The sequence below is a fragment of the Pelecanus crispus genome, chromosome Z (genome assembly GCF_030463565.1).
Source record: "Pelecanus crispus isolate bPelCri1 chromosome Z, bPelCri1.pri, whole genome shotgun sequence".
In the NCBI taxonomy this organism is placed as follows: Eukaryota; Metazoa; Chordata; class Aves; order Pelecaniformes; family Pelecanidae; genus Pelecanus; species Pelecanus crispus.
The window spans coordinates 69590419-69613316 of record NC_134676.1 but is presented as its reverse complement, the minus strand read 5'-3'; the positions used below and the strand labels follow the sequence as shown (position 1 = coordinate 69613316).

The 22898-nt window shown below is 42.9% G+C and overlaps 1 protein-coding gene across 1 annotated transcript; it reads right to left on the bottom strand.

Annotated features, from left to right (window-relative positions):
- Window positions 1-5824: 5824 nt before the first annotated feature.
- Window positions 5825-14432, bottom strand: TMED7 (transmembrane p24 trafficking protein 7). Its single transcript, XM_075725967.1, has 3 exons — window positions 14253-14432; window positions 11179-11424; window positions 5825-8770 (listed from the first exon to the last, which is right to left on the bottom strand). The coding sequence occupies exons 1-3, from the start codon at window positions 14430-14432 to the stop codon at window positions 8534-8536; spliced, it is 663 nt and encodes a 220-aa protein (XP_075582082.1). The 3' UTR covers window positions 5825-8533.
- Window positions 14433-22898: the final 8466 nt, after the last annotated feature.

Sequence of the window (22898 nt, the reverse complement as noted above, 5' to 3'; positions counted from 1 at the left end):
CTCCCAAGACTGTTGCAGAATAACGGAGAGAAGTCCCGCAATGACATTGGCCAGCTCTTTCAGTGCCCTGGGATGAATGCCATTGGGCCCCATAGATTTATGTGCATCCAAGTGGAGCAGCAGGTCTCAAACGAGTTCAGGGTCAGCTGGGAGTTGATCATCCTTCCAGTCACGGTCCTCCAACACGGGTCTGCAGGGATCCCAGGGCCCATCATAGGTATTGAAGACAGACGCAAAGAAGGCATTAAACGTCTCTGCGTTGTCTGCATCCCTATCTGTAAGGTGACCAACCTTGTCAAGCAACAGACCGTTATCTCGGATTCTGCTTTTGCTATTAACATATTTTAAAAAGCCCTTTTTTTTGTCCTTTACAGTACTGACCAACTTGAACTCTAATCAAGCTTTGGCCACACAAATTTTCTCCCTGCAGTGGCAAACGGTATCTCTGTAGTCCTCCTGTGGCACCTGTCCTTGCTTCCAATGTCCATACACTTTCTTTTTGCACTGAAGTTCTAGAAGAAGATCCCTGCTCAGCCAAGCCAGCCTTCTGCCCCATACTTCAGAAGTACTTTTAGCCTGAGCTTATTGGGAATTTGGGCGATATCAGTATGCGCCGTGGGTACCACAAGGATGGAGGGGTTTATCATTATCGCTATCTGAATATGGCAAAAGCTCTTCTGGGCTTCCTCTACCTAAACATCCTGAGTCAGTGAGGGCGTCCAGTGACAGTTTGTATTCACCAAGCATGGATCTCCTTACTGCAATTCAGTGTTTGGTTTGTCGGTAAATGGAAATGACAGGAAGAAACACAGTTCCTGCCGTGATTTCAGGCTGTTGAAATCCTCACGTTACAGCAAGGCATCCTGATTTCAGCATTTCCGAATAGCTTCCAACACAGAACCTGGCTCCTGCCACCCGTGGGCATTGGTTTTCATTTACCCATTAGTAAACAAGGTGTGTTACCAATGCATTCATTAGCACTCCTTGTTCTGAATGTGCCATCCTCACCTGTGTTTTGAAATGCAAGTGGATTTCTTTCTAAGGTGGAAGTGGTGAGAGGGTGGAAGTTCCCCTTGGTGCACAGCTCCACTTAATGAGGTGTAGCCCACTAAGAGCTTGACCCAGGGATTTGTACAAGTCATGAAACACAGCCTCCTTTTCTGCCCTGTGAATCTTCAGGGTTTGGGGGCTTTTGTCCTACAGAAGAGCAAGTGGGGTGTGGTACTGAGTGAGGCCTTTAATGTCTTATGCATCTTTGACTGTGAGTGAAAGGCATGTGCAGAATTGGTGGGCACCTGACCATCTTAGAATCATAGAATTGTTTAGGTTGGAAAAGACCTTTAAGATCATCCAGTCCAACCATTAACCTAACACTACCAAGTCCACCACTGAAGTGTAGTGTTAAAATTCTCTACAAGAATGCTGTGGGAGACAGTGTCAAAGGCTTTGCTGAATTCCAGGTAGATGACATCCACAGCCTTTCCCTCATCCACCAGGCGGGTCACCAGGTCATAGAAGGAGATCAGGTTGGTCAAGCAGGACCTGCCTTTCATGAACCCATGCTGGCTGGGCCCGATCCCCTGGTTGACCTGCACTTGCCTGTTGAGCGTACTCAAGATGAACTGCTCCATAATCTTCCCTGGTACCGAGGTCAGGCTGACAGGTCTGTAGTTCCCTGGATCCTCCTTCCAGCCCTTCTTGTAGATGGGCATCACACTGGCAAGCCTCCAGACGTCTGGGATCTCCCCTGTTAAGCAGGACTGCTGACAGATGATGAAGAGTGGCATGGCAAGCTCCTCTGCCAGCTCCCTCAGTACTCTCAGGTGGATCCCATCTGGCCCCATAGACTTGTGAGCATCCACATTGCGTAGCAGGTCATTAACTGCTTCCTCCTGGACTATGAGGGCTCCATTCTGCTCCCCATCCCTGTCTTCCAGCTCAGGGGGCTGAATACCCTGGGGATAACTGGTCTGGCTATAAAAGACTGAGGCAAAGAAGGCATTAAGTACCTCAGCCTTCTCATCCTTGGTGACAAATGTTCCCCCCCACATCCAACAAAGGATGAAGATTCTCCTTGGCTCTTTTTTTATTGTTAATGTATCGGTAAAAACATTTTTTATTATCTCTTAAAAGTGGCCAGATTTGAGTTCTAGCTGGGCTTTTGCCTTTCTAATTTCCTCTCTGCATGACCTAACGAGATCCCTGTAGTCTTCCTGAGTTGCCTGCCCCTTCTTCCAAAGGTGGTAGACTCTCCTTCCCCCCTCCCCCTGCCCCGAGTCGCAGCAAAAGCTCCCTATTCAGCCAGTCCGGTCACCTTTCCTGCTGGCTCGTCTTACAGCACATGGGGACAGCCTGCTCCTGTGCCCTTAAGACTTCCTTCTCGAAGAAGGCCCAGCCTTCCTGGACCCCTTTGCCCTTCAGGACTGCCTCCCAAGGGACTTTCCCAACCAGTGTCCTAAGAGGCCAGTCTGCCCCCCAGAAGTCCAGTGTAGTGGTTTTGCTGACCCTCCTCCTTACTTCACCAAGAATCAAAAACTCCATCATATCATGGTTGCTAAGCCCAAGATGGCCTCCAACCATGACATCTCCCATGAGTCCTTCTCTGTCAGTAAACAGCAGGTCAAGTGAGGTACCTCCCCTGGTAGGTCACTTACCAGCAGCATCAGGAAGTTATCCTCCACACACTCCAGGAACCTCCAAGACTGTTTCCTCTCTGCTGTGTTGTATTTCCAGCAGATGTCTGGCAAGTTGAAGTCCCCCATGAGAACAAGGGCTAGCGATTGTGAGACTTCTGCCAGCCACTTACAGAATGCTTCATCTATCTCTACATCCTGGCTGGGTGGTCTGTAGCAGACTCCCAGCAGGACATCTGCCTTGTTGGCCTTCCCCATAAGCACTCGACCTTATCACCACCACTGTTGAGCTCTATACAATCGAAATACTTTGCTTTTTGGCAATTTATTAAGAATAGTCATTTGCAGTAAGGAATAAATCTCCTGTCCCTGGCATCAGAAAAATCTGCATAAATAAATTCAGGAAAGAATACCCAAGACACGGATAGGAACTGACCACATCTCTAACAAGAAGGTTCTTGCTTAAACCAGGAATACTTGCCCAACCGGAGACCTCTCAGATACACAGCTGATCACTGACCATGCCTCATCACACATGGCCGGCAGGAGGTCATGACAACCTTCCTGTGGAAGCACACCAACATAATGCATTCAGCTACAAAACATGTACCTGAACAATGCAGGCTGTAGAAGGGATGGCATCCTGCTGTACCACGTCTCATTTGCTGCACTCTGAGCTGGCCAGTGTCTCACAATGAGAGATACAGGCTATGAAAATATTTAGAAAGTCATGTTCAATGGCCTCTATTGATAACCAGACACAAAATTAACACTGGTGAAATTGAGGAACGTGGTGTTCCTATCAAGACTAGTTTCTGCGCTCTGGTAAAATCATAGCTAAGGTGACTCATCAGCAGAGGACTCTGCATCTTGAAAACAAGAGGATGGCAACAAGGCTACAGCATAACCCGTGTCACTCCTTTTCCTGTTAGCCCAGCAGCAAAAACAGCCTGTAATGCTAAGAAACGCAAGACACAGATGCAGAAGGCAGTTGAATAGCTTAAAATCACTGTGTTGCACACCAGCGATGCTGACCAGAACACTTGCACATGTCTCCGGATTCATGTCAGCAGGTGGGGGAGAAGGCATCAGGGGGTCAAATCAATCTGCTTAGAAGAATCACAAAGTAAAACTACATTATGTTTACGTAAGACCTTGTCCTGAGGTTTGTAACATGGACTTTTTAATACAAATAATGAACCTTTTGAGAGCTGCTACTGTTTGGTAACCAGAGTATTTCCTAAGCCGAGATGAGTTGCTGCTTCCCCTCGTGTCTCACAACACTTACTCAGACAGAATCAGTAGCATCCTCCATATGCACACACCATAACCTCGCTTTTCTGGAACTTTACAACTGTAGAAGTCAAGGGGAGGAACGTGAGAGAAAGACTTTGCATCTGCCTCATTTAGTTTAGGGCCCATGTTAAACTCTTGGCTTAACCATGTCACCCTGGCGGACAGCTCCTCCACTGAGCTATACAGGAAAAGGAGTTTAATCTGGTTTTAACAAGAAGAAATCAGGCGATGTTGGAAGATTTCCATCACTTCAAGGAACACGTCCGTTGTCTTACTGACAAGTAGAATTAGCACTCATCAGCTGTAAATGCATAGAGACTCAGCGGCTGAGGGGAATAGCTCAGTAACGGTAATGAGGATTGCTAAGACTTAGTTTTAAATAACCATTGACATTAGATGATACCCTTACTGGTGGGTTCCTCCATGAGTATGAGTACGGCTTCTTCCTGTGAAGAGCCCAATTAGGCAGAAAGTAAAGGCATGGGACACTTGCACATCAAGAATAATGATTAGGAGACACACTTTCACGTGACCTGAAGGTAAATCTACACTGTAAATCTGAGTTCCTGATAATACGCAATAAGCTTGCTTTCCTTTAGACACGTAGAATATAACTGTAAGCTGTAAAAACCCACACTACTTAGGAAACTGGATCCTTATCACACAATGAACTTCACTCACACACCAAACACAGAACCTGTCCTAGAGTAACCTGGTGCGGGACACCAGCTTTCTGCACGCTGATGTGTTACACTGCAACTCCCCATTGAACTGCAGGGTCAGGCTTTAAAAAATGTCTTTCAGTAATTGTTGCCATGGCGTGTAAGTCATACAAAATCCAGGTTGCAGTGCCGCTGCTGCAGTTGTGCCCTCAGGCAGTCTGACAAACTGTTTAAAATGGGTTGCAGTGGTCCAGAGCACATTTCTACTTCCTCCTTGATAACATCATCATACAAATTAGCTGTTCTGCTGACTCATCTTTTGTCTAATTTTTTTTAAAGTTTTTTTTTTGTAAGATCATCAACTTTCAGTGGAAAAAAGTGCTTCAGACCACAACTTAACCTAAGCTACCTTCAAATCCTGGGTGCCAGGCACCTAAAAAATTAACTTCAGATGACTACTAGACCGTAACAATAACACATCACTGAAAGATTAGAACTTACCCATACTTCTAGACAAAAGCTTTTTTTAATCCAAGTACTGTAAATATTCTTGAAAATTTTTGAATGTACAGCAACCAACATAGGATAAAACACAAATAGGAAGAAAAAGCCATCTTGGAGGGTGCCCACACAAAGCAATGATGCCTACTCTATCTGTTTTTTAAAACTTAACTGGTACGTGCTAAGATTCAGAAAGAAGCTACACTATATAAAATATTTCCAATCACACATTTAGTTACTACATAACATTTGAAGTTTTTATCCCATCATTAGACACCATTAATTGGATGCACTTGTCTACCTCATCCCGTATTAACCTTGTATCTACAGAATTAATGTGAAAACATGCAGTAGGTCCCAAATAATTCCTGGCATCTGTAGTCAAATACTTTGAATTCCATTCCAATGGGAACAGATTTATGACTATTACTGCCTGCGCTGCTAACATGCTGAGCAAAGAGCCAGTAACCACACTATTTTGCTGAAACCTGAGTTTTTCCAATGACCTGAAAGCACAGCTAATTATGAACAGCAGTGAACCGGTACACTTCTTGATGTACAGAAATAGAAGTAATGTTCAAGTGTTAGGTGGTAGATTAACTGTGATGTGTTAAAATACAAGTTCACTACTCAAATTGTTATTCAAAGCTTTTTTGAAGAATAATGCTCCCCACTCCCACATGCAAACAAAACAAATCAGACCACATTCATATATTAATTTTTATTTTCCCATACAATATTCACAGGGTCTGCTTTTTGTCTTACTCAAACTAAAACTCCCTGCCCCCCTCCCCACCCCCCCAAACTAAAACAAGAACTGACATTTCAGGACATGAAAAGAAGTTCTGTAAACATAAAACATCCAAGTAATAGCTGAAACCCAAGGCCTTTAGCAATTAAAAACAGTTATATCCCCTTTAATGCAGGGTGTTTACTTGTGTATCACACCATTAATCAACTTATTCTCTTCATATATTAAAAAGATGCATCTTTAACCAAAAGTCACAACGCATTTCTTCACCCACTGCATGTTAGCATGTTTTTTATTATATCCTATTCAGTCACATATTTTAAAAACTATATACAGCTGTGTTTACACATGTGTATTTGTGCCATGTTTTTAATAACACAAAAATAAAGGCATTTTTAAGCTATGGCTGCATATTATGCAGCAGGACACCAGAGGATTGGTTCAGATACCTAACTTCAATGCAAAAGTCAAGTCCACTAAACCCCTGCAGTGGGAGTAATATTGAGCTGAACAGTCCCACTTCACACATTAAACTTTATGAAAGAATAAAGAGACATGTATGTGATGGCCAACCATTATCTGTTTTATCCCATTGTCTACCAATTTTGACAGCACACAGAACAACTCAGTGGAAAAAAAACCCAACATGTTTCAATCTTTAAAACAAATGCTTTTGTTATGATTAAAGGTACACAAGTGATATTCAAACTCTAGAAGATAATAGTGGACATTATCAAAACTAAATCATATTTTCATCCAACACTTGCACCCAAAATGTACCACTTGCTTCATTATTGTGTGCAATGCAGCACAAGCACTGAACATCAGTTGCTAAAACACAAGAATAAAGCATATAGGTACAATCAAGAACATTGTGTGCAGGCACAGATTTGTATCTTAAGAAGAAAGCACTCATTTTTTTGTTTTCTGATCTTTGTGAGTCTAACTATTTCTGGGAAGCTTGCATCCCAAAACGGAACTGCAGTATTTAAAATTCAGTACAGGGCAGAAAAACATTAGATATAATCCTGCATTTTACAGACATTAAGCTTTTTAATACACCCGACCTTTTAAATAATTGAGATGTTTGAGGTTTTTCTTCAGTTTCCAAAAGAGCAGTCATTCAGTTCACAACAGTAGGTGCACTTCTGTTTACCTTTTTCAGCCATCACCAAGATTTTAAAATCAAGTCATTTTAGATCAATTATTCAGACTGCTCAAGTGTCACCTGTACATGTAATTTCAAATTGTTGCTAGAAATAATACAGGCAATTAATAAGGGCTTAGCATTCTTTCTCGCTTGCTGAGAACTTGTTTAAGAAGCATCTTTTGAATTAGCATGTAACATATGACAAATTTTTTCACTTTAGTTTATTTTGTGTGCACTTAAGAATTGGTCAGTCTACTTACTCCTCCAGAGTTATTTGAAGTTTAGCCTTATTATCACCAGCTCAATTCAAGCTATTTGTAGGTACATATATTTACTACCTTCCACATCCAAATAAAACAAGACTTTACAGTACATAAGCTACTAAAGACATGAGCAGTGGAAACAATGTAACTATAACTCTACCAAAAAGATAACCTGAAATATTTAAAACATTTCCTGACCACTAGCAAAAAAGAGTGGCAATTAGATGCACAAGGCCATCAAGTATCAGTGCACCACACACAGGAAAGTAAAATTTACAGCACTCGTGCAATGCAGTATCAGTATCGAATTGGCCTCTTAACAGGAAAACGATTTAGTAAAAAGCTTTGTATGTGCCCAACACATAATATAACCTTGTCCAGTGCTGGTGCTGTGCTGCTTAACAAACCAAGCTACTTCTGGTCTTAAATCCAAAAAGCAGCAGCAGCATATATGTGTACAGAAACTGTACAGTTTCAGTGACAAAGTTACAAGTTTCCCTATTTTATTGCATGTTTTTTTAACTAAAGTTGGAGATTTGGATTTTTGAATAAAGAAAGTGGATTTCCTGAGTAGTCTCAGCTCACCATTTGTTCAGTAAAACAAACATTGTAAAAGAGGAAATGCATTTATTTTATTTATAGAAGAATGTATATTTAGGCAAACATACTGAAGTACAAAATTTAGCAAGTTTTGAAAGCGGAGACTTACCAGGCTGATGGAGAATTTGCACCACTGATGTAGTGTCAAGCTTGCAGCTATTTAACAAATAAGCAAGGGGCATCACTGGATTATTTTTTTAACAGCAAATCAAGACACACTACAGTGCGCTACAGTTAATCACATTTGCCTTTTTATAATCCAATACATTCAGCCTGCAAATTAAAATAAAATAAAATTTTCATATATATTGGCTCTCACATCAGACACTAGACTGGTGGGTCATTTTAAAGTGTTATATTGTAGATAGCTAATCTTACTGGTGAAAATCAAACTCAGTTTGGATTAAAATCAGTAGAAATGAAAAGAGGCTGGTCACTGCCAGATATTTAAAACAGGAATCAGAAAAACCTTAGAAGTTCCAAAGTATTTTTAAAATACTTCAAATCATATGTCCCTTTCATAACATTTTGGGTCTGTTTTGTGATTTTTAAGGGAAGAGGGGTAGACACATTTGAATGTTGCATATATTCAGATCCTTTGTACCTGCAATTAATTGGAGAACAGTAATTTTTACAGATGAGTAGCACACAATGACCTGAAGCATTACCACTACCAGTTATGATCCAACACGGGTTGTTGTGGTTCTTTTATCCGAGAAGAAGCTTTTGAGGAGAAATACCTGCCCGACACTAACGACAAGAAGAATGATTGCTTCCCCTATGGACCAGTAGGCGACCCTTGTGTTTAAATCCTCTGCTCTGCTGCGGCCCTGCGCTTCCCTTAAGCGGAAGTGAGTCTGATAATCGATGACAGACTTCAAAGCTTCATGAATTGAAACACACGCAGACTCCATCTAGAGAAGCAAACAAATAGATACCACTGAATTAAGAACCCTTCAGGTGCTTCTTCTGCAAAGTCTTCTGGTTTGATTTCTAAAATTAGGATTCATATAACTTTGCAAGCTAAGGATTAACTCAGTCAGACCGAATCGTCAGACCGAAATACTGTAAATGCAGTAAAATTTAATTTATGTTTATCAAACTCTATACACAGGAATGTGGCAGACTATTAAATACAGAAGCATGTAAAAGTACAGATCTAATAAAAGGCAATGGGCTCTGCGAACGACTATACAAATATTAAATTCATGTATATTTTGGTTCAAAGTGAACATTAGAAACACTTTTAAATGTCAGTGATCTCCCAGTTGTTAATTCCACACATACCGGGAAAAAAACCTAGTTGCTTATAACATTAAGACGCACACAGTATATATTAAATGCTTCCATGTTTCACAAGTATGACATTCTTCATTGCATAATTCTCACTCATGTAGTACAACATCCTAAAACTCTACGTTACTGAACTCAACATGTTCTTTTGGCAAGAGACCCTTATCTCTTATCTATCTTTATCAACGATCTGGATGAAGGGATTGAGTGCACCCTCAGTTAAGTTTGCAGATGACACCAAACTGGGTGGGAGTGTTGATCTGCTGGAGGGTAGGATGGCCCTGCAGAGGGACCTGGACGGGCTGGACCGATGGGCCGAGGCCAGCTGTATGAGGTTTAACAAGACCAAGTGCCGGGTCCTGCACTTGGGTCACAACAACCCCATGCAACGCTACAGGCTTGGGGAGGAGTGGCTGGAAAGCTGCCTGGCAGAAAAGGACCTGGGGGTGTTGGTCGACAGCCCGCTGAACATGAGCCAGCAGTGTGCCCAGGTGGCCAAGAAGGCCAACAGCATCCTGGCTTGTATCAGGAATAGTGTGGCCAGCAGGAGCAGGGAAGTGATCGTCCCCCTGTACTCGGCACTGGTGAGGCTGCACCTGGAATACTGTGTCCAGTTTTGGGCCCCTCACTACAAGAAGGACATGGAGTTGCTGGAGCACGTCCAGAGAAGGGCAACAAAGCTGGTGAAGGGTCTAGAGAGTGAGCCTTATGAGGAGTGGCTGAGGGAACTGTGGTTGTCTAGCCTGCAGAAGAGGAGGCTGAGGGGAGACCTCAGCACTCTCTGCAACTACCTGAAAGGAGGGTGTAGTGAGGTGGGTGTTGGACTCTTCTCCTAAGTAAGAAGTGGTGAGACCAGAGGAAATGGGCTCAAGCTGCGCCAGGGGAGGTTTAGATTGGATATTAGGAAAAATTTCTTCATGGAAAGGGTAGTCAAGCATTGGAACAGACTGCCCAGAGGAGGTGGTGGAGTCCCCAACTCTGGAAGTGTTCAGAAAACGTGTAGACGTGGCACTCTGGGTCATGGTTTAGTGGGCATGGTGGTGTTGGGTTGATGACTGGACTGATGACCTTAGAGGTCCTTTCCAACCTTAATGATTCATAGTTTTTACTTTCATTATAAATAATCCAGCCACCAAGCCAGGAAACATGAAATTGCTACTCTACCCTTAATTGGTTTAGCGATGGACTTGGTAGTGTTAAGTTAATGGTTGGACTGGATGATCTTAAAGGTCTTTTCCAACCTAAACAATTCTATGATTCTATGATTCTCAGTCATGTACACAAAAAAGTGGTTAGAGAAAGGACAATTCTGTCACATTTTGGTATTCCTGAATGGTCCATAACATAATCATACAATAAATACTTAACAAATTGTGCAACTTCATTGTAATTTTTCATTAAAAAAAGTATTACCGGTTTTCCAACTCCTAGATCATTTTTCACATAAACTTGTTCCACTTTCAGCTTCTCTTCCTTAAGTAAAAGTCAGTACCCCTTCACTGTGCTTTGATCACCAAGAGAGTAATCAACAGACCTTCAAAATACTTGATTTCTACTCACAGTTTGTTTTTCTGTTTTATGGCTTAAAATTAGTATTTCCAAGATCAAACAGCACAACCTATTACAAAAGCAAACATTTAACATCCTGATAGGACCACTCTCAGTTACTTATATCTGCGTCTAACCACCTTTTCAAGTTGATGGCTTTCAAGACAAGTGCCTGAACAAGTCTAAAATATTCTTCTCAACAAAATTCAGGAAGAGGTTTTCCAAACTAAGTTCTGCCACTAGTCTCGCTGATAAATTATAGAGGTCTCCTACTCTGCACAAGGGATTTAAACACAAAGTCACTCTGGTTTTACGGATTTACCTTCTACTGTCCCTGTGAAAGGCTGCACATTACTATTCAGAATATTGTAAAACCTCAAATCCACTGATTTTCAAAAGTGATGTAGTTATCTAATGTAGCTGAACTTGGAAAAACATTGCCTCCACCTAACAGCTGCTGTCAAACACAACAGCATTTTACCTGGGTAAGTGCAGTTACTCTGTTCTCACTAGGAAACAGTGGTGGATCTTCTCCAACCTGGAAATCAAAGTACACAGTTTTGTGTGTGAAAGTAGAGAATTCGTTGCTGAAGCAGAATTTGTATGTTCCATTTCTGGATGCAGTAAATGTGAAGCTATCGTATTGTTTCTTCATCTCTTTGTACAATACAGTGCCATCAGGATCTTCCAATCGACAGTCAACATCATAATGACCTCCAGTGATCACCTGAAAACAAAACACAAGAAATTGTCTTTTTAACAAAACAGACATTTATACATTTCTTCTGGGAAGTATGACTTGTCAAGTGGCACTGCAAATTTTTTTGCTTTAATAAATGTTTTAAAATATAATGCATTAATTTGAAAAACTTTGAAAGCAAGTCTGCAAAACTCTCTTCTTACAGAAGACATTCAAAATACTTTAGGTTCAGGATATATGTCAACTAATTTTTCAAACAGTTTACGAGAGCAATTTTAGTTACTTTGTTATAAATAATTGTACAACAGAACAGGCTACAGAAGATGAAATTCGATGGGGCAGCAAAGAGATTACTGCAACAAATCAACCATTTGCTGTATTCACAAGTCCTCTGTGGAATTGATACAGTCAGAGGATATTGCTAACATGCAGTAAGATGGCTCCTTCCTGTACGGCCAAGAGTGTAACTACCCTATTCGCTCAAGCTGCTTTAGGCTGCAGGAATGGCATTCGACCAGTAGAACAGGTATTTCAACCTGGCTGTCTTCACGTGTGCTTTTGAACAGAGCAATGTTCTGGGGAGGTCTACTGCCTCCCTCCTGCACAGTTAGGCACAGCATTTCTTCCCGAAACCAGCATATCCAGAGAATGCCTACAAGTGACTCAGAACTTCCTGATCGTCTCAAGGGGTTTTTTCACGCTGTGATTTTTGTTGGTCTACAGCACATTGTTCTGTAGACTAGCTGTCCCATCTCTACAGAACGACCAATCGGTAGCTTAGGTATTCATAACTTGGGTGTTCTGATGACTCTTAGGCCAGTAGTTTTACGCTTAATCCTTGCTCCAAGCTTTTTGCTTTTAAGATAAAGCATGCTGAAGGAGGAAGAGATTTTTATCTAAAGGCATGTCCCTTTTATATGTGTGCAGAAATCACTGAAGTATTTTAGTATCTGAGTATCTGCACTTCACATAGTACTATTTAAACTTACATTGGTTTATTTAGGTATCAAGTTATTAAAACGATAACCTTAATGGTACAACTGAAATAACAAGAGATCTGAGGAGCTGCTGCTCTGTAAACAGGAATTTTTAAAAGTACTCAGTTGGCAAACAGATCTTCACAGTTTTTCCAAAAATGACATGACAGGATACAAAGAACACAAATATTTTTGGGTGTCTGGATCTCTGGATATCTCTCCCTAGATGTCTGCATCTACTTGGGATTTTCATATACAAATGCTTACCTGGTTGGAAGGGAAAAAAAAAAAATTCTATAATGAAACGATGGCTCATTTTTGAAGTATGATCTCAAATTCGACAGGTGCGTGCTTTTTACCAGTTACATGAAAGCCACTCTGAGTTATATCACACACCCTGAAAGGGCCAGTTTACATATACATGATAAAGATTTGCCAGAGCTTTAAAGTTCCCCTAGGATTCCTTCCCACAGAGCTTGCTTGAGTCTCCTCTCAGCTCTTGAGACATACAGCCAAAAGACTTGCACACAGCATTCAGTCTACCAGAGGATGGTCAAATCCAGACTTTACTTTTAGCAGTACTACTCCTGTCCTGATCACCAACAAAAGTGACAACAGCAGACTTCTTTGTCCAGCAACATCCAGTGACACCCACTTCAAAACAGGGGGAAAAGTACTGCACAGAAAAGCCTTTATGAAACTAACAGGCAGGGACAAGAAACATTTGGGTTGGGAAAAAGATGTATCTAAGAAAGAACTAGAATATGTAGGACAGAGTAACAAGGACCAATATGTGGCAGCAACACTCCCCAAAATACAAAAGGCATGCCAGCAGCGGGGAAAGAAAAAACCACAGGACTTCAACAAGAAAAGTTGGACCATAAAAGCACACAGTCCCTTCAAAAGCCCCCAAAGGTAACTGTGACTCCCATCATCAAGGACAATTTCCCTCTCATGCTGCTGCTGTACTGTCAGTGACTTCACCAGCTGAAGTGACAGACTGAAAGGTTCAAACTCTGCTGATACAGTCAAAGGCATCAAAACTGTCAGGGCTGTTTGCTCGCTACATCTCAAAGCTGCACAGCGTACTCTACTCGTATCATGACAACTGCATGTTCAAACTGTTAGAAACTAGAAGAAATAAGAAAACTGTGCAGCCTCACTTAATATGTGCAATGTTAACCACAGTCTTCAATAAAATGTCAGTTGCCTACATTTTTTTTTTTTTGTAAGACTTCTGTCTGGCTATAGGAGAGGACACAAAGCCCAGGACGCTTTGCTAGTACTGCATACCTATTCCATCACTTTCTTACTGTTTGCTGTGTGACCCCCCATTTGAACCACACTCTGAAATAACCAGCGTTAGCTCCTTAAGTTGTATTGTGCTCATCGTGCAAACACTTCACAAACCGCAAGGAAACTACTTTCACGGCATCCTGTTGGGCGAGGGCGCTTTAGGTATTCTCCGCGCTGTTCAGATGGGACGCTGCATGACGGTGATGAGGGCAAGAGACACGGCCAATTTTCCGGGCCGGCTTTCTACGTCTTACTTAGCTCTGCAGGGGACTCAGGCCTGCCCGCCGCTCCCGCAGAGCGCTCGGCAGCGCCCAGCACTTCCGCAGCGGGGCTGCAAACGCCGCGTCGGCCTGCGCTGCTGCTCCCGCGCCGGGCGCTTCCCCTGCCCACTCAGAGCAGCCGAGCAGCGCAGCAGCAAGGGAGCGAAGCTGAGAGGCTGCGCCGCCAGCACAGGCCCCTCGGCCGCCGCTCCCCGGCGGCGCGCCGGCCTCCGGGATGGGGCCCAGCTCCGCCAGCGCGGCGCGGCGCGCCCAGGCCCAGGGCGGCGCTTCCCCGTCAGCCCGCCCCCGGCCGCCCGGCTACCTGGAACTCCAGGGTGCACTTGGTGCCCTGGGCGATCTCTTCGTAGAAGCACTGCTTGGCGTTGTCGGGCAGCTCGAAGGTGATCTCGGAGGCCCGCGCGGCGCAGGCCGCCAGCGCCACCAGAAGCAACGGCGGCAGCCGCCCCCAGGGCCCCGCGGCCCGGGAGGCCCGCAGCGGCATCGCCCGGCGCAGGGAGAGGCGAGGGGGGACGCAGAGCCAGCCGGGGGCGGGGGCGGCGGGCGGGCGGGCGGCGGCGTGGCGGAGGGGCCGAACGGGGCAGCGCGCGGCCGGCCGGAAGCACCCGCGCTGGGCGGTGCCGCCCTCCGGGAGCACTTCCGGGTGAGCGCCCCCTCCCGCCGGCGGCGGTGCCGACGTGGAGAGGGGCGGGCCCGAGGGGCGGGGCCTGCGCCCCCTCAGTGCCCCCGGCCCGGGTGTGGGGCGGGGCCGTAGGTGCCCGCTCTGGAGCGGAAATGGCGGGCGCTGGCCGCTGGGCGCCAGTGAAAAGCCAGCGCGGTACTCTTCGCCTTCCAGAAACCGAACGCACAGGAGCGAGCCTGGAGAGTTCTGCCTCACAGGCCGTTAAACATGCGTTGCTCCAGGGAGGTAAAATACCCCTCAAAGCGCTCGCGCTGACTGCAGGAACGTCGGCTTTGCGTTCTACTCCAGTAAACAGTTATTTTTACAAAGTAAGACATATTCCAGAGAAGAAATAAAAGATAACCTCAGTCCTTATATTCGTTTTATTGTGTTAGGCATAGTAGGAAAAAGAAAGCTCGGCTCCAGTCTCCCAGGCAGGAGAGTGAAGTTGCGGCGGGGTGGGTCTGACCTCCCGCTTTGCCCCTCTGAAGAAGGGGCTAGCCTGCACGAAGCGCCTAATGCCAGAAGGGGCACCGCACCGGGGTGCTGCTTCACCATCCTCCGGCCTCGGCCAGGCGACTGCAGTTAGCTTGTGGAGCCGGTGGACTTCGTGCTCGGCACTGTATGAGAAGCCTGGGCGTCTCTTTGAGGGCTGTGGATTTCACAGGACAGAGGTACCCACAATTCCTATGTTGAAGGCTCTGACAGATTTGCAGGTATAGATTAAAGGGAAATGGCAGATGCTTTACCAAATATCCACCCCACCAATGAGGCAGACATTATCCACCTCAAACATTAACCCTCAGATCTCCGCTGTTTTCATTTAAACACACTGGTTTTATTTCGGATAGCGTTTAAGTGTTGGCTGATAGTTGAGATAGCCTAAAAGCATACTATATATCTGTGCCATAGGAGGCAGCTTCAGCCATTTTGCTTAAGTTGGTGACTACAGGCTTGTAGGACGTGTATGCCTGTGCAAAGTGTTCCCAATTACTTTCTCCTTCATATGGCAAGAAATACATTTCAGGAAGACTCATTTTGTGATTTTTCACAGCAACTGAAGTGACCCTGTACAGCTTACAGTTTCCAAGTTCACTCTTCCAGCAATTTTCTTAAAGCCTCACTAAATAGGCAAAATCAAGCTTACCTAAGAAATGACAATTGGAAACTTGTCACCAAATAACCGAACAACAAAGGAGAAGGGGAAAGATGCCTGGTAAAACCAAGATAATCCTGCAGAGCAGGCAAGACAGGTCTCTGGTGGCACCTGCAGAATAAGCAAAACCCAGAACGTGTCCCGGTCCCCAAAGTCAGTCATCAAAAGCAGATGAGATCACTTCCTTTTTTTTTTTTGAATCGCCTTGGCTCTGGTAATTAAGGACCACCAAGGAACATAGCCATCAGCACTAACGACATAGCATCAGCTCCAGTGTTGTGTGCTCACAGCTCACCTGGGATAGATTTGTTAAGGACTAATTGTTTTGTGTATGTAGTAGTAACGATTGATAGTAATTAAGAACTATTGGCAAAATGAACTGCTTGTGAGCATCAGTACTTCTTTGGAAGCTTGAAACTGGCTTGTTTTGCCCATTTCCTGAACACCCCACTCACCGTAATATTCAATTCCTTAAATGATATATGGAACTGTATATTAATTTGTAACAGCAAGGATCTGAGCTTTCCACTTTTAGAAGAACATTACATATGCCTTTGTACTTGTCCATTTCATTACAATTTTCCTTGAGTTAGCCAGTTAAGAACTGGTAATCCTTACAAGGAATAAAAAAATTAATCAGGTTGCTGTTTTTCCAGGTTGCTGGTGCTGCTGTTACTGTTAGCAGATTCTTCCCAGTTTCTGTTGTTCTATCTCCATGTGTAACCATTCTGTTGGTGAAATACTAACATTTTGCATGTTGTCTTTATTATCTTACTGTACAAACAATATTTGAATGTTAAACCTAAAATAAGTTCAATAAATATATTTTGGAGGAAGTCATAACAAGAGTTTTCCTTTCCTACTAGAAAGCTTGTGATTTAGCCCCTGTTGGCAACCAAGCACCACAGAGCTGCTTGCTCACACTCCTCCCCAGTGGGATGGGGGGAAGAATTGGAAGGGCAAAAGTAAGAAAACTCATGGGTTGAGATAAGAACAATTTAATAATTGAAATACAATAATAATAAAAATTGTAATGAAAAGGAGGACAAGAGAGAGAAACAAAGCTCAGGAAAAAACAAGTCATGCAACTGCTTACCACCCACCAACCAATACCCAGCCAGTCCCCAAGCAGTGATTGCTGCCCCCCAGCCAACTCCCCCCAGTTTATACCCTGAGCATGATGCCATATGGTATGGAATAGCCCTTTGGGCAGTTTGGGCCAGCTGCCCTGGCTGTGCCCCCTCCCAGCTTCTTGTGCACCTGGCAGAGCATGGGAAGCTGAAAAGTCCTTGACTAGTATCAGCACTACTTCGCAACAACTAAGACATCAGTGTGTTATCAGCATTCTTCTCATCCTAAATACAAAACACAGCACTGTATCAGCTACTAGGAAGAAGATTAACTCTATCCCAGTCAAAACCAGGACAATTTATTTAGGGTGAGACTCAGTTTCAGATACTCTTCTGCATAGTTCTTGCTTGAGAAAAATCTTTATCATTTTTTCTCTCACGACACAATATTTGCAAGCAGACTTCTGAAGTACAGCCTTCCCCAAACATACATGCATAGCTAGATAACTTTATCAATGTGCTTTTTTACCTTATGTGTAAAATTAGAACATAGTTCTCAGTCAAAGACTAGGAAAAACAAGGATCCATTTTACTGTTAGTTTGACTTTGAGTTTGGAAAAGTATGGTGTCACTTTCTGTATGTGGGAAATTAAAATTGTCGAAGAGCAAGTGTTTCTTGTGCAGGCATTAATTAAAACATGGTCTCCTGAAGAATGCTAATGAACCATAGTGGTACAGGCAGTTAATTTCCTCAAAAACACACATGGAAGCAGCTGCAAAAAGACTGAAGAAACCTTCAAAGCAGAGGAATTTCAGGCATCTGTATTTCTTCTTCTCTGCTTAGTAGCAGAGGCAAGTTTCAAGTCTTTTCTCCTAAGGTAGTTAAAGACCTTTTGCCCGTGTTAGGGGCTGTACATATGGATGTAATTTCAGGCAGATAAAATGAGATCTTATGACTGAAATAACATTTCCTGTTATTTGAGTAGTAAAACAGAAAAACCTGTTCTTCACCTTTACAGTCCTTCAATATGCAATCCTTCCCACTGGAGGTTTTGAAAGGTGTTTTCATGAAATTCTTTAGTCTGCATGGCCATCGTGCCTTTCTAGAAATCTAGTTATGTGTAACAGTTAAAAAAATTCACTTCATTGTTGTCATTTAATTTTCAAAGTACATTCCACGGTATGCTTTATCTGGCTGTTCAAAGTCACCTAACATGGTAAAGCTTCACCATTTCAAGTCCCTCAGCTTTAAAAAAATCCCTCCTTTGGGCTTACTTTGACAGATTTTACATAAATAGTAGACACTATATTATCACTATAAATAGTGATATCCAGATATTAATTCCTGCTTACTTGCCAGTAAAGTGCTCAATTTTTGATAGATTAAAATGACTCAAATAAGCTGGTCAGGCTATAATACAAATTAGTGTTCATTTTTACTGACCTTCATACTTGAAGAACAAGCCCTGAACAACTTTGGCACCTGCAGAACACTGGAAAGGCAGTCAAGTATGCTAACTAATAACACAGTTTCAGCCCACAGTTTCAGTGTGATTTGTGCAAAGTCATGCTGTGGAGGAAAAAATCACTAGACCTTAAAACTGCTTGAATTTATCCTTTCTTTTAAGGTTCAGTGCATCTTCTAACATCTGTTCTCATGTTTTCAAAACTGCAGTGACCAAGAAATCAGTTTGTGTCTAGTAAGTCAGTGCACTACTGTCTATGCTTGTGATAGTTGATTATGTAAAAGCCAAAACACATCCAGACAGGGCACCCCAAGAAAACACCACTTTTAAATAAATGTTTTGGATGAAAAACAAATTCATCTGCACCCAAAATTAAGCATTTACTGTATTTCCACATGTACAGTTTCACAGAGGAAGAGGTTGAGAGCTGCTGCAGTACAAGGAATTGGCCATCATGGAATCAGAAGAAGGGAGATTACTGGGAAAGTTGTGACCCTTGTTACCTTCTGAAATACCCCACGTGCACTCTTGCACAGTCTCAAGTCTTATTGACGGGAAGAATTTGTGAACCTGTTTCACGAAAATACAGTACTTTGATTTTCAACATTGTTTTTTAAGACATATTTTTAAGTAAGAAGTTGAAATGGCTAAGAATTTGTTTCAAAATGTCAGGTCCGTTGTTGGTTTTTGGTGGTTGGTTTTTTTTTTTTTGACAAAATAATGAAATAAACAGGATTGCAAATGTTGCAAAAAGTTTTTTACATTACAGAAATGTACTTCCACGCTGCCACGGCAAAGCTCGGGGCATCCCCGGCACGGAGCTAAGCCGTGAGCTGGGGAAGCGTCTGCCGGGGGATCCTGGTCCCTCGTCCCGGTTCGGGGGCTCCCCCGGTTCGGGGGCCCCCGCGGCCTCACAGGTCCTGCCCGTGGGGCACGGCCCCGAGCGGACACGGCGGCGGGCATGGCCCTCTGCTCTGTCGGTAGCACACGAGAGGGAGCTCTTGTTCACAGCAGCTTCCTTCCCTCGTCTCCACTGCTGTCGAAAGCATATTCCGTGCCTAAGCTTTTCTTACTTTCAGCTGGGCTCTTTCAATTCGGTGATAAATCACAGAATCATAGAATGCTTTGGGTTGGAAGGGACCTTTGAGGCATCATCGAGCCCAACCCCCTGCAGTGAGCAGGGATTGAACCTGTGACCTTGGCTATATAGACTAAAAAAACAACAGAAAAATAGTGACAATCTCGGCCATACATTTTGTAGGCATAGCTCTAAGGAATGGGTTAGCGCACCCGAGGCTCACACATCAGTCAGGCTTCCAGTTCAGCAGTGAAAGCCACGTGTCGCTTTAGGTACCAGGACTCCCTATATGTAAGATACACAGATCTCCAGCAGCGAGGCTTACCAGCACCCACCCCCTGAGCAGGGAGCTGCAAAAGCTGCTCCGTAGGAGATGAAGAAATGTTGTCCCATGGGAAATGTCACTGTGTTCTGACATCCATGGCAAACATGGCCTGCTCTCAGCCATAGGCAGGAATTCACCTGTGATTAACATTCACAGCTCCCAGTCCTCTCCAGGGACAGGTGCCTGCACCAGCCCTGTTACGCAGCACGTAGCGCTGGGGTGAGGCAGTAGGGACCATCCCAATTAATTCAATTTCTTTAGCACTTGGAGTGCTCAGGATGTGCAAAAGGCCGGTTCCCACCTGTTCTCTTGCTGAACCCGGACTTCAGTGGACTGTGTGAAGGGGAGAGAGCTGAGGAAAGGCTGAAAAACCTCAGAAAGAAACAGTCAATGAAAGGTTGGCTGCACTGAAGTAGATGGGAACCCCAGACAATGCCCTGGCCACATTTTAAGTGAAGATTCTGAAGAATTCAGGCATCCTTCCCACAGCACTCCTCTCAGTGTCTCACTTTGTGTTTTGTTTTGTTTTTTCTACCAGTCATGGCTGAATTTTGATAATGCTGTTACACTTACCTAGTGAAAGAAAGACCTGTTCTTTCATATGTGCACTTTTATCCACTCAGATTTAAGGTATTTACAATATGCTGCAAAACACTTAATAAAAATAGTCCACTCTATACCTATAGGTAATCAGCTGAAAAAAAGATACCATTCTCTCTACAGAAATTTTTTTAATGAAAGCATTTTAAGCAATATGGTGGCTTCACAAGTAATGGACAGGTTTTAAAAGACCAAGAATACCTTTATGCAAAAATAATTCTATATATTTTTCTTTTCTGTTATATACCTAAATGGTTCTTCCCCATTTGTAGTAATCCCAGCTATTCATGCTCATGCTGTAGTTATGCACTGAAAAATGAATATGTTGGTCTGTTAACCTTCTGTCATGTTGTAATTATTGCTTATAAGCAGCAGTCAATTGAACAAATAGAGACTTTAGCGTGACTGGCTCTCTAATAAGTATGCTACTCTTAATATTTCCCAAGGGAAGTAATACAGAATTTCATGTAAGTAAATAAGAATGCCCATCTGGTACACTATCTGGCTACCCAAGTGTAGTCTGTTGACTCAAAAAACACCTGTCTTAATCTTGGGTAAAAGAACACAAGATATTGAATATTTAAAACATACCAGATAAGCATTAGTATCTCAAGTGTCATTAGTCTAAGCAAAAGGGAGTTTCCACATTTCATCTTAGACATAGCCAACACAACAACAGCATTGTTAACATCTTGGAAAGAAAAATTATCAGGTACGCTGTGAATCAGCTGGTGTTTTGTTTTGTGGCTTTTCTCATTTGTTCTGTGTGCTTTGTTGCTTTTAAGATATGGGATGTATTGGTACATTCAGATATTCTTTCAGAAAACAGCACCATCTGGAAAAACAGTATGTTTTCAAGGTGTTTAAAAATAGGAGTCCGAGCCTGGATGTGGGAACTTGTAACAGATTAAGTCTAGGCAGAGATCATCCATTAAATAAATCCAAGGACAAAAACATGTAACAGTGTTATGTGTAGATAACAGAGAAGAAAGAATCAAATGTGTTGCTTGAGGTGGAATAAGAATGGGGAAAAGCAAGCATCTTAGGTGGGATTGAAAATAAGAACAACAAAGCTGCCGCCCAGGAGATCATAGCTGTTGTAAAATTGCCTTGCCATTCTGCAGAACAGGATACAGACACATGGATGTGCATTTGGGGACTTACAGTTAAATGAAGAAACATGGGAACTCTTTATAGTCCTCATTCTTCTCTTTTTAGCTGCAAAAGAAGAGAAGGGTCTGTAAAGCGTGTATTGCAGCAGAAGTCATGCTTATACAATTTTTATACGATTCTCCAAAGCATTCAATAAAAATAGCTGGCAGGTGAAGGCTGGCTAGGAATGCTCAGAACTTGGGTGACAGGTGAAGACAACTTCTAACTGATAGACAGGAGGGGTTATCTACCACTAAGAAAATGATAGAGGAATGCTCCTTGAACATTACATAAAATGCTTCACAAACGTTACACTGATAGGAGTGTGTCCAAAGAATTTTGGTTATACAAAGTGGCCCCAGTCTGTAGACTTGTGCAAAGACATTACAGTAACCATCTTCTGGAACTGGTAACAAGAGAAGTGGAAAAGGAGCAGGAAAACCCACAAAATCATTTGTCCTCCTGCATGTCCGCAAAAAGAAGAGTAACATGCTGACTATTTTAGAGCACAGAGCAACCTTGGATTTCATGTGATGAAATCATGGTTGTGACAGAAAATAAGCTGTTGAATCATGCATTTGTTTTTCAGAAAGAAAAATCTATGTGCACACCATTTCTTTCACCCATTTATGTAGAAATAGCAAAGGATTAATTAATTAATAGAAAAGAGGTACAAGAATACAGTGTGCCTCTGTGATTTGTTCTGTAACTAGTCTGCATAAAGAAATACATAGAAACCTAAGAATGATCTTATCTGCATCTAAATCCAAAGCCTAATTTGATGGAAATCTCAGAGAATATGCTAGTACAAGACTGATACTGAAGACCTTCTGCCCAGAGCACAGTCTTTCAGAAAATGGTTCTCTTTACTACAAATTGGCTCAGACTAGAAGCCTCTAAAAAAGAGCCTTACCACAGACACACAGAGTTTTCTCAGTGCAGATTGCTCAAGACTTTGGGCTGGGAGCCTGAAGTCAAAACTGAACAAAAGCCTGTCTGCCTAAGAAGAATTTATTTCCAGTAACCTCTGTTCCACAATGGCAAAGCTCTGCCAGCCACATGAGGCACAGCAAGAGGAAGAAGAGAATGTAAGAGGGAACTTGGCTTTATACCTATTGCAGCCTTAGTCATCCTTTTTGAACAGAATTCAGCTGTCAGCCATGTGGAAGACAAACACCTGCAAGGAATTACGGAAACAGCTGGTATTAGAGGTGATACTGCAATGAGCATCTGCTGCACTCTTTACCAAGTCCTGCTGTTCTGCTAGATGACAACAGTAGTGCAAGTCCTGTTATAAAAACTAATGCATTGGGATGAATGAGGACATCCAACAGGCAACTGGAGGAAAATTTTGTTTGAAAGAAAGAAAGAATGAAAGAACAAGGATGCCATATTTTTATGGATTGATTATTGTTGTTGCAGTTCTTTACTGTTTCTTGGGC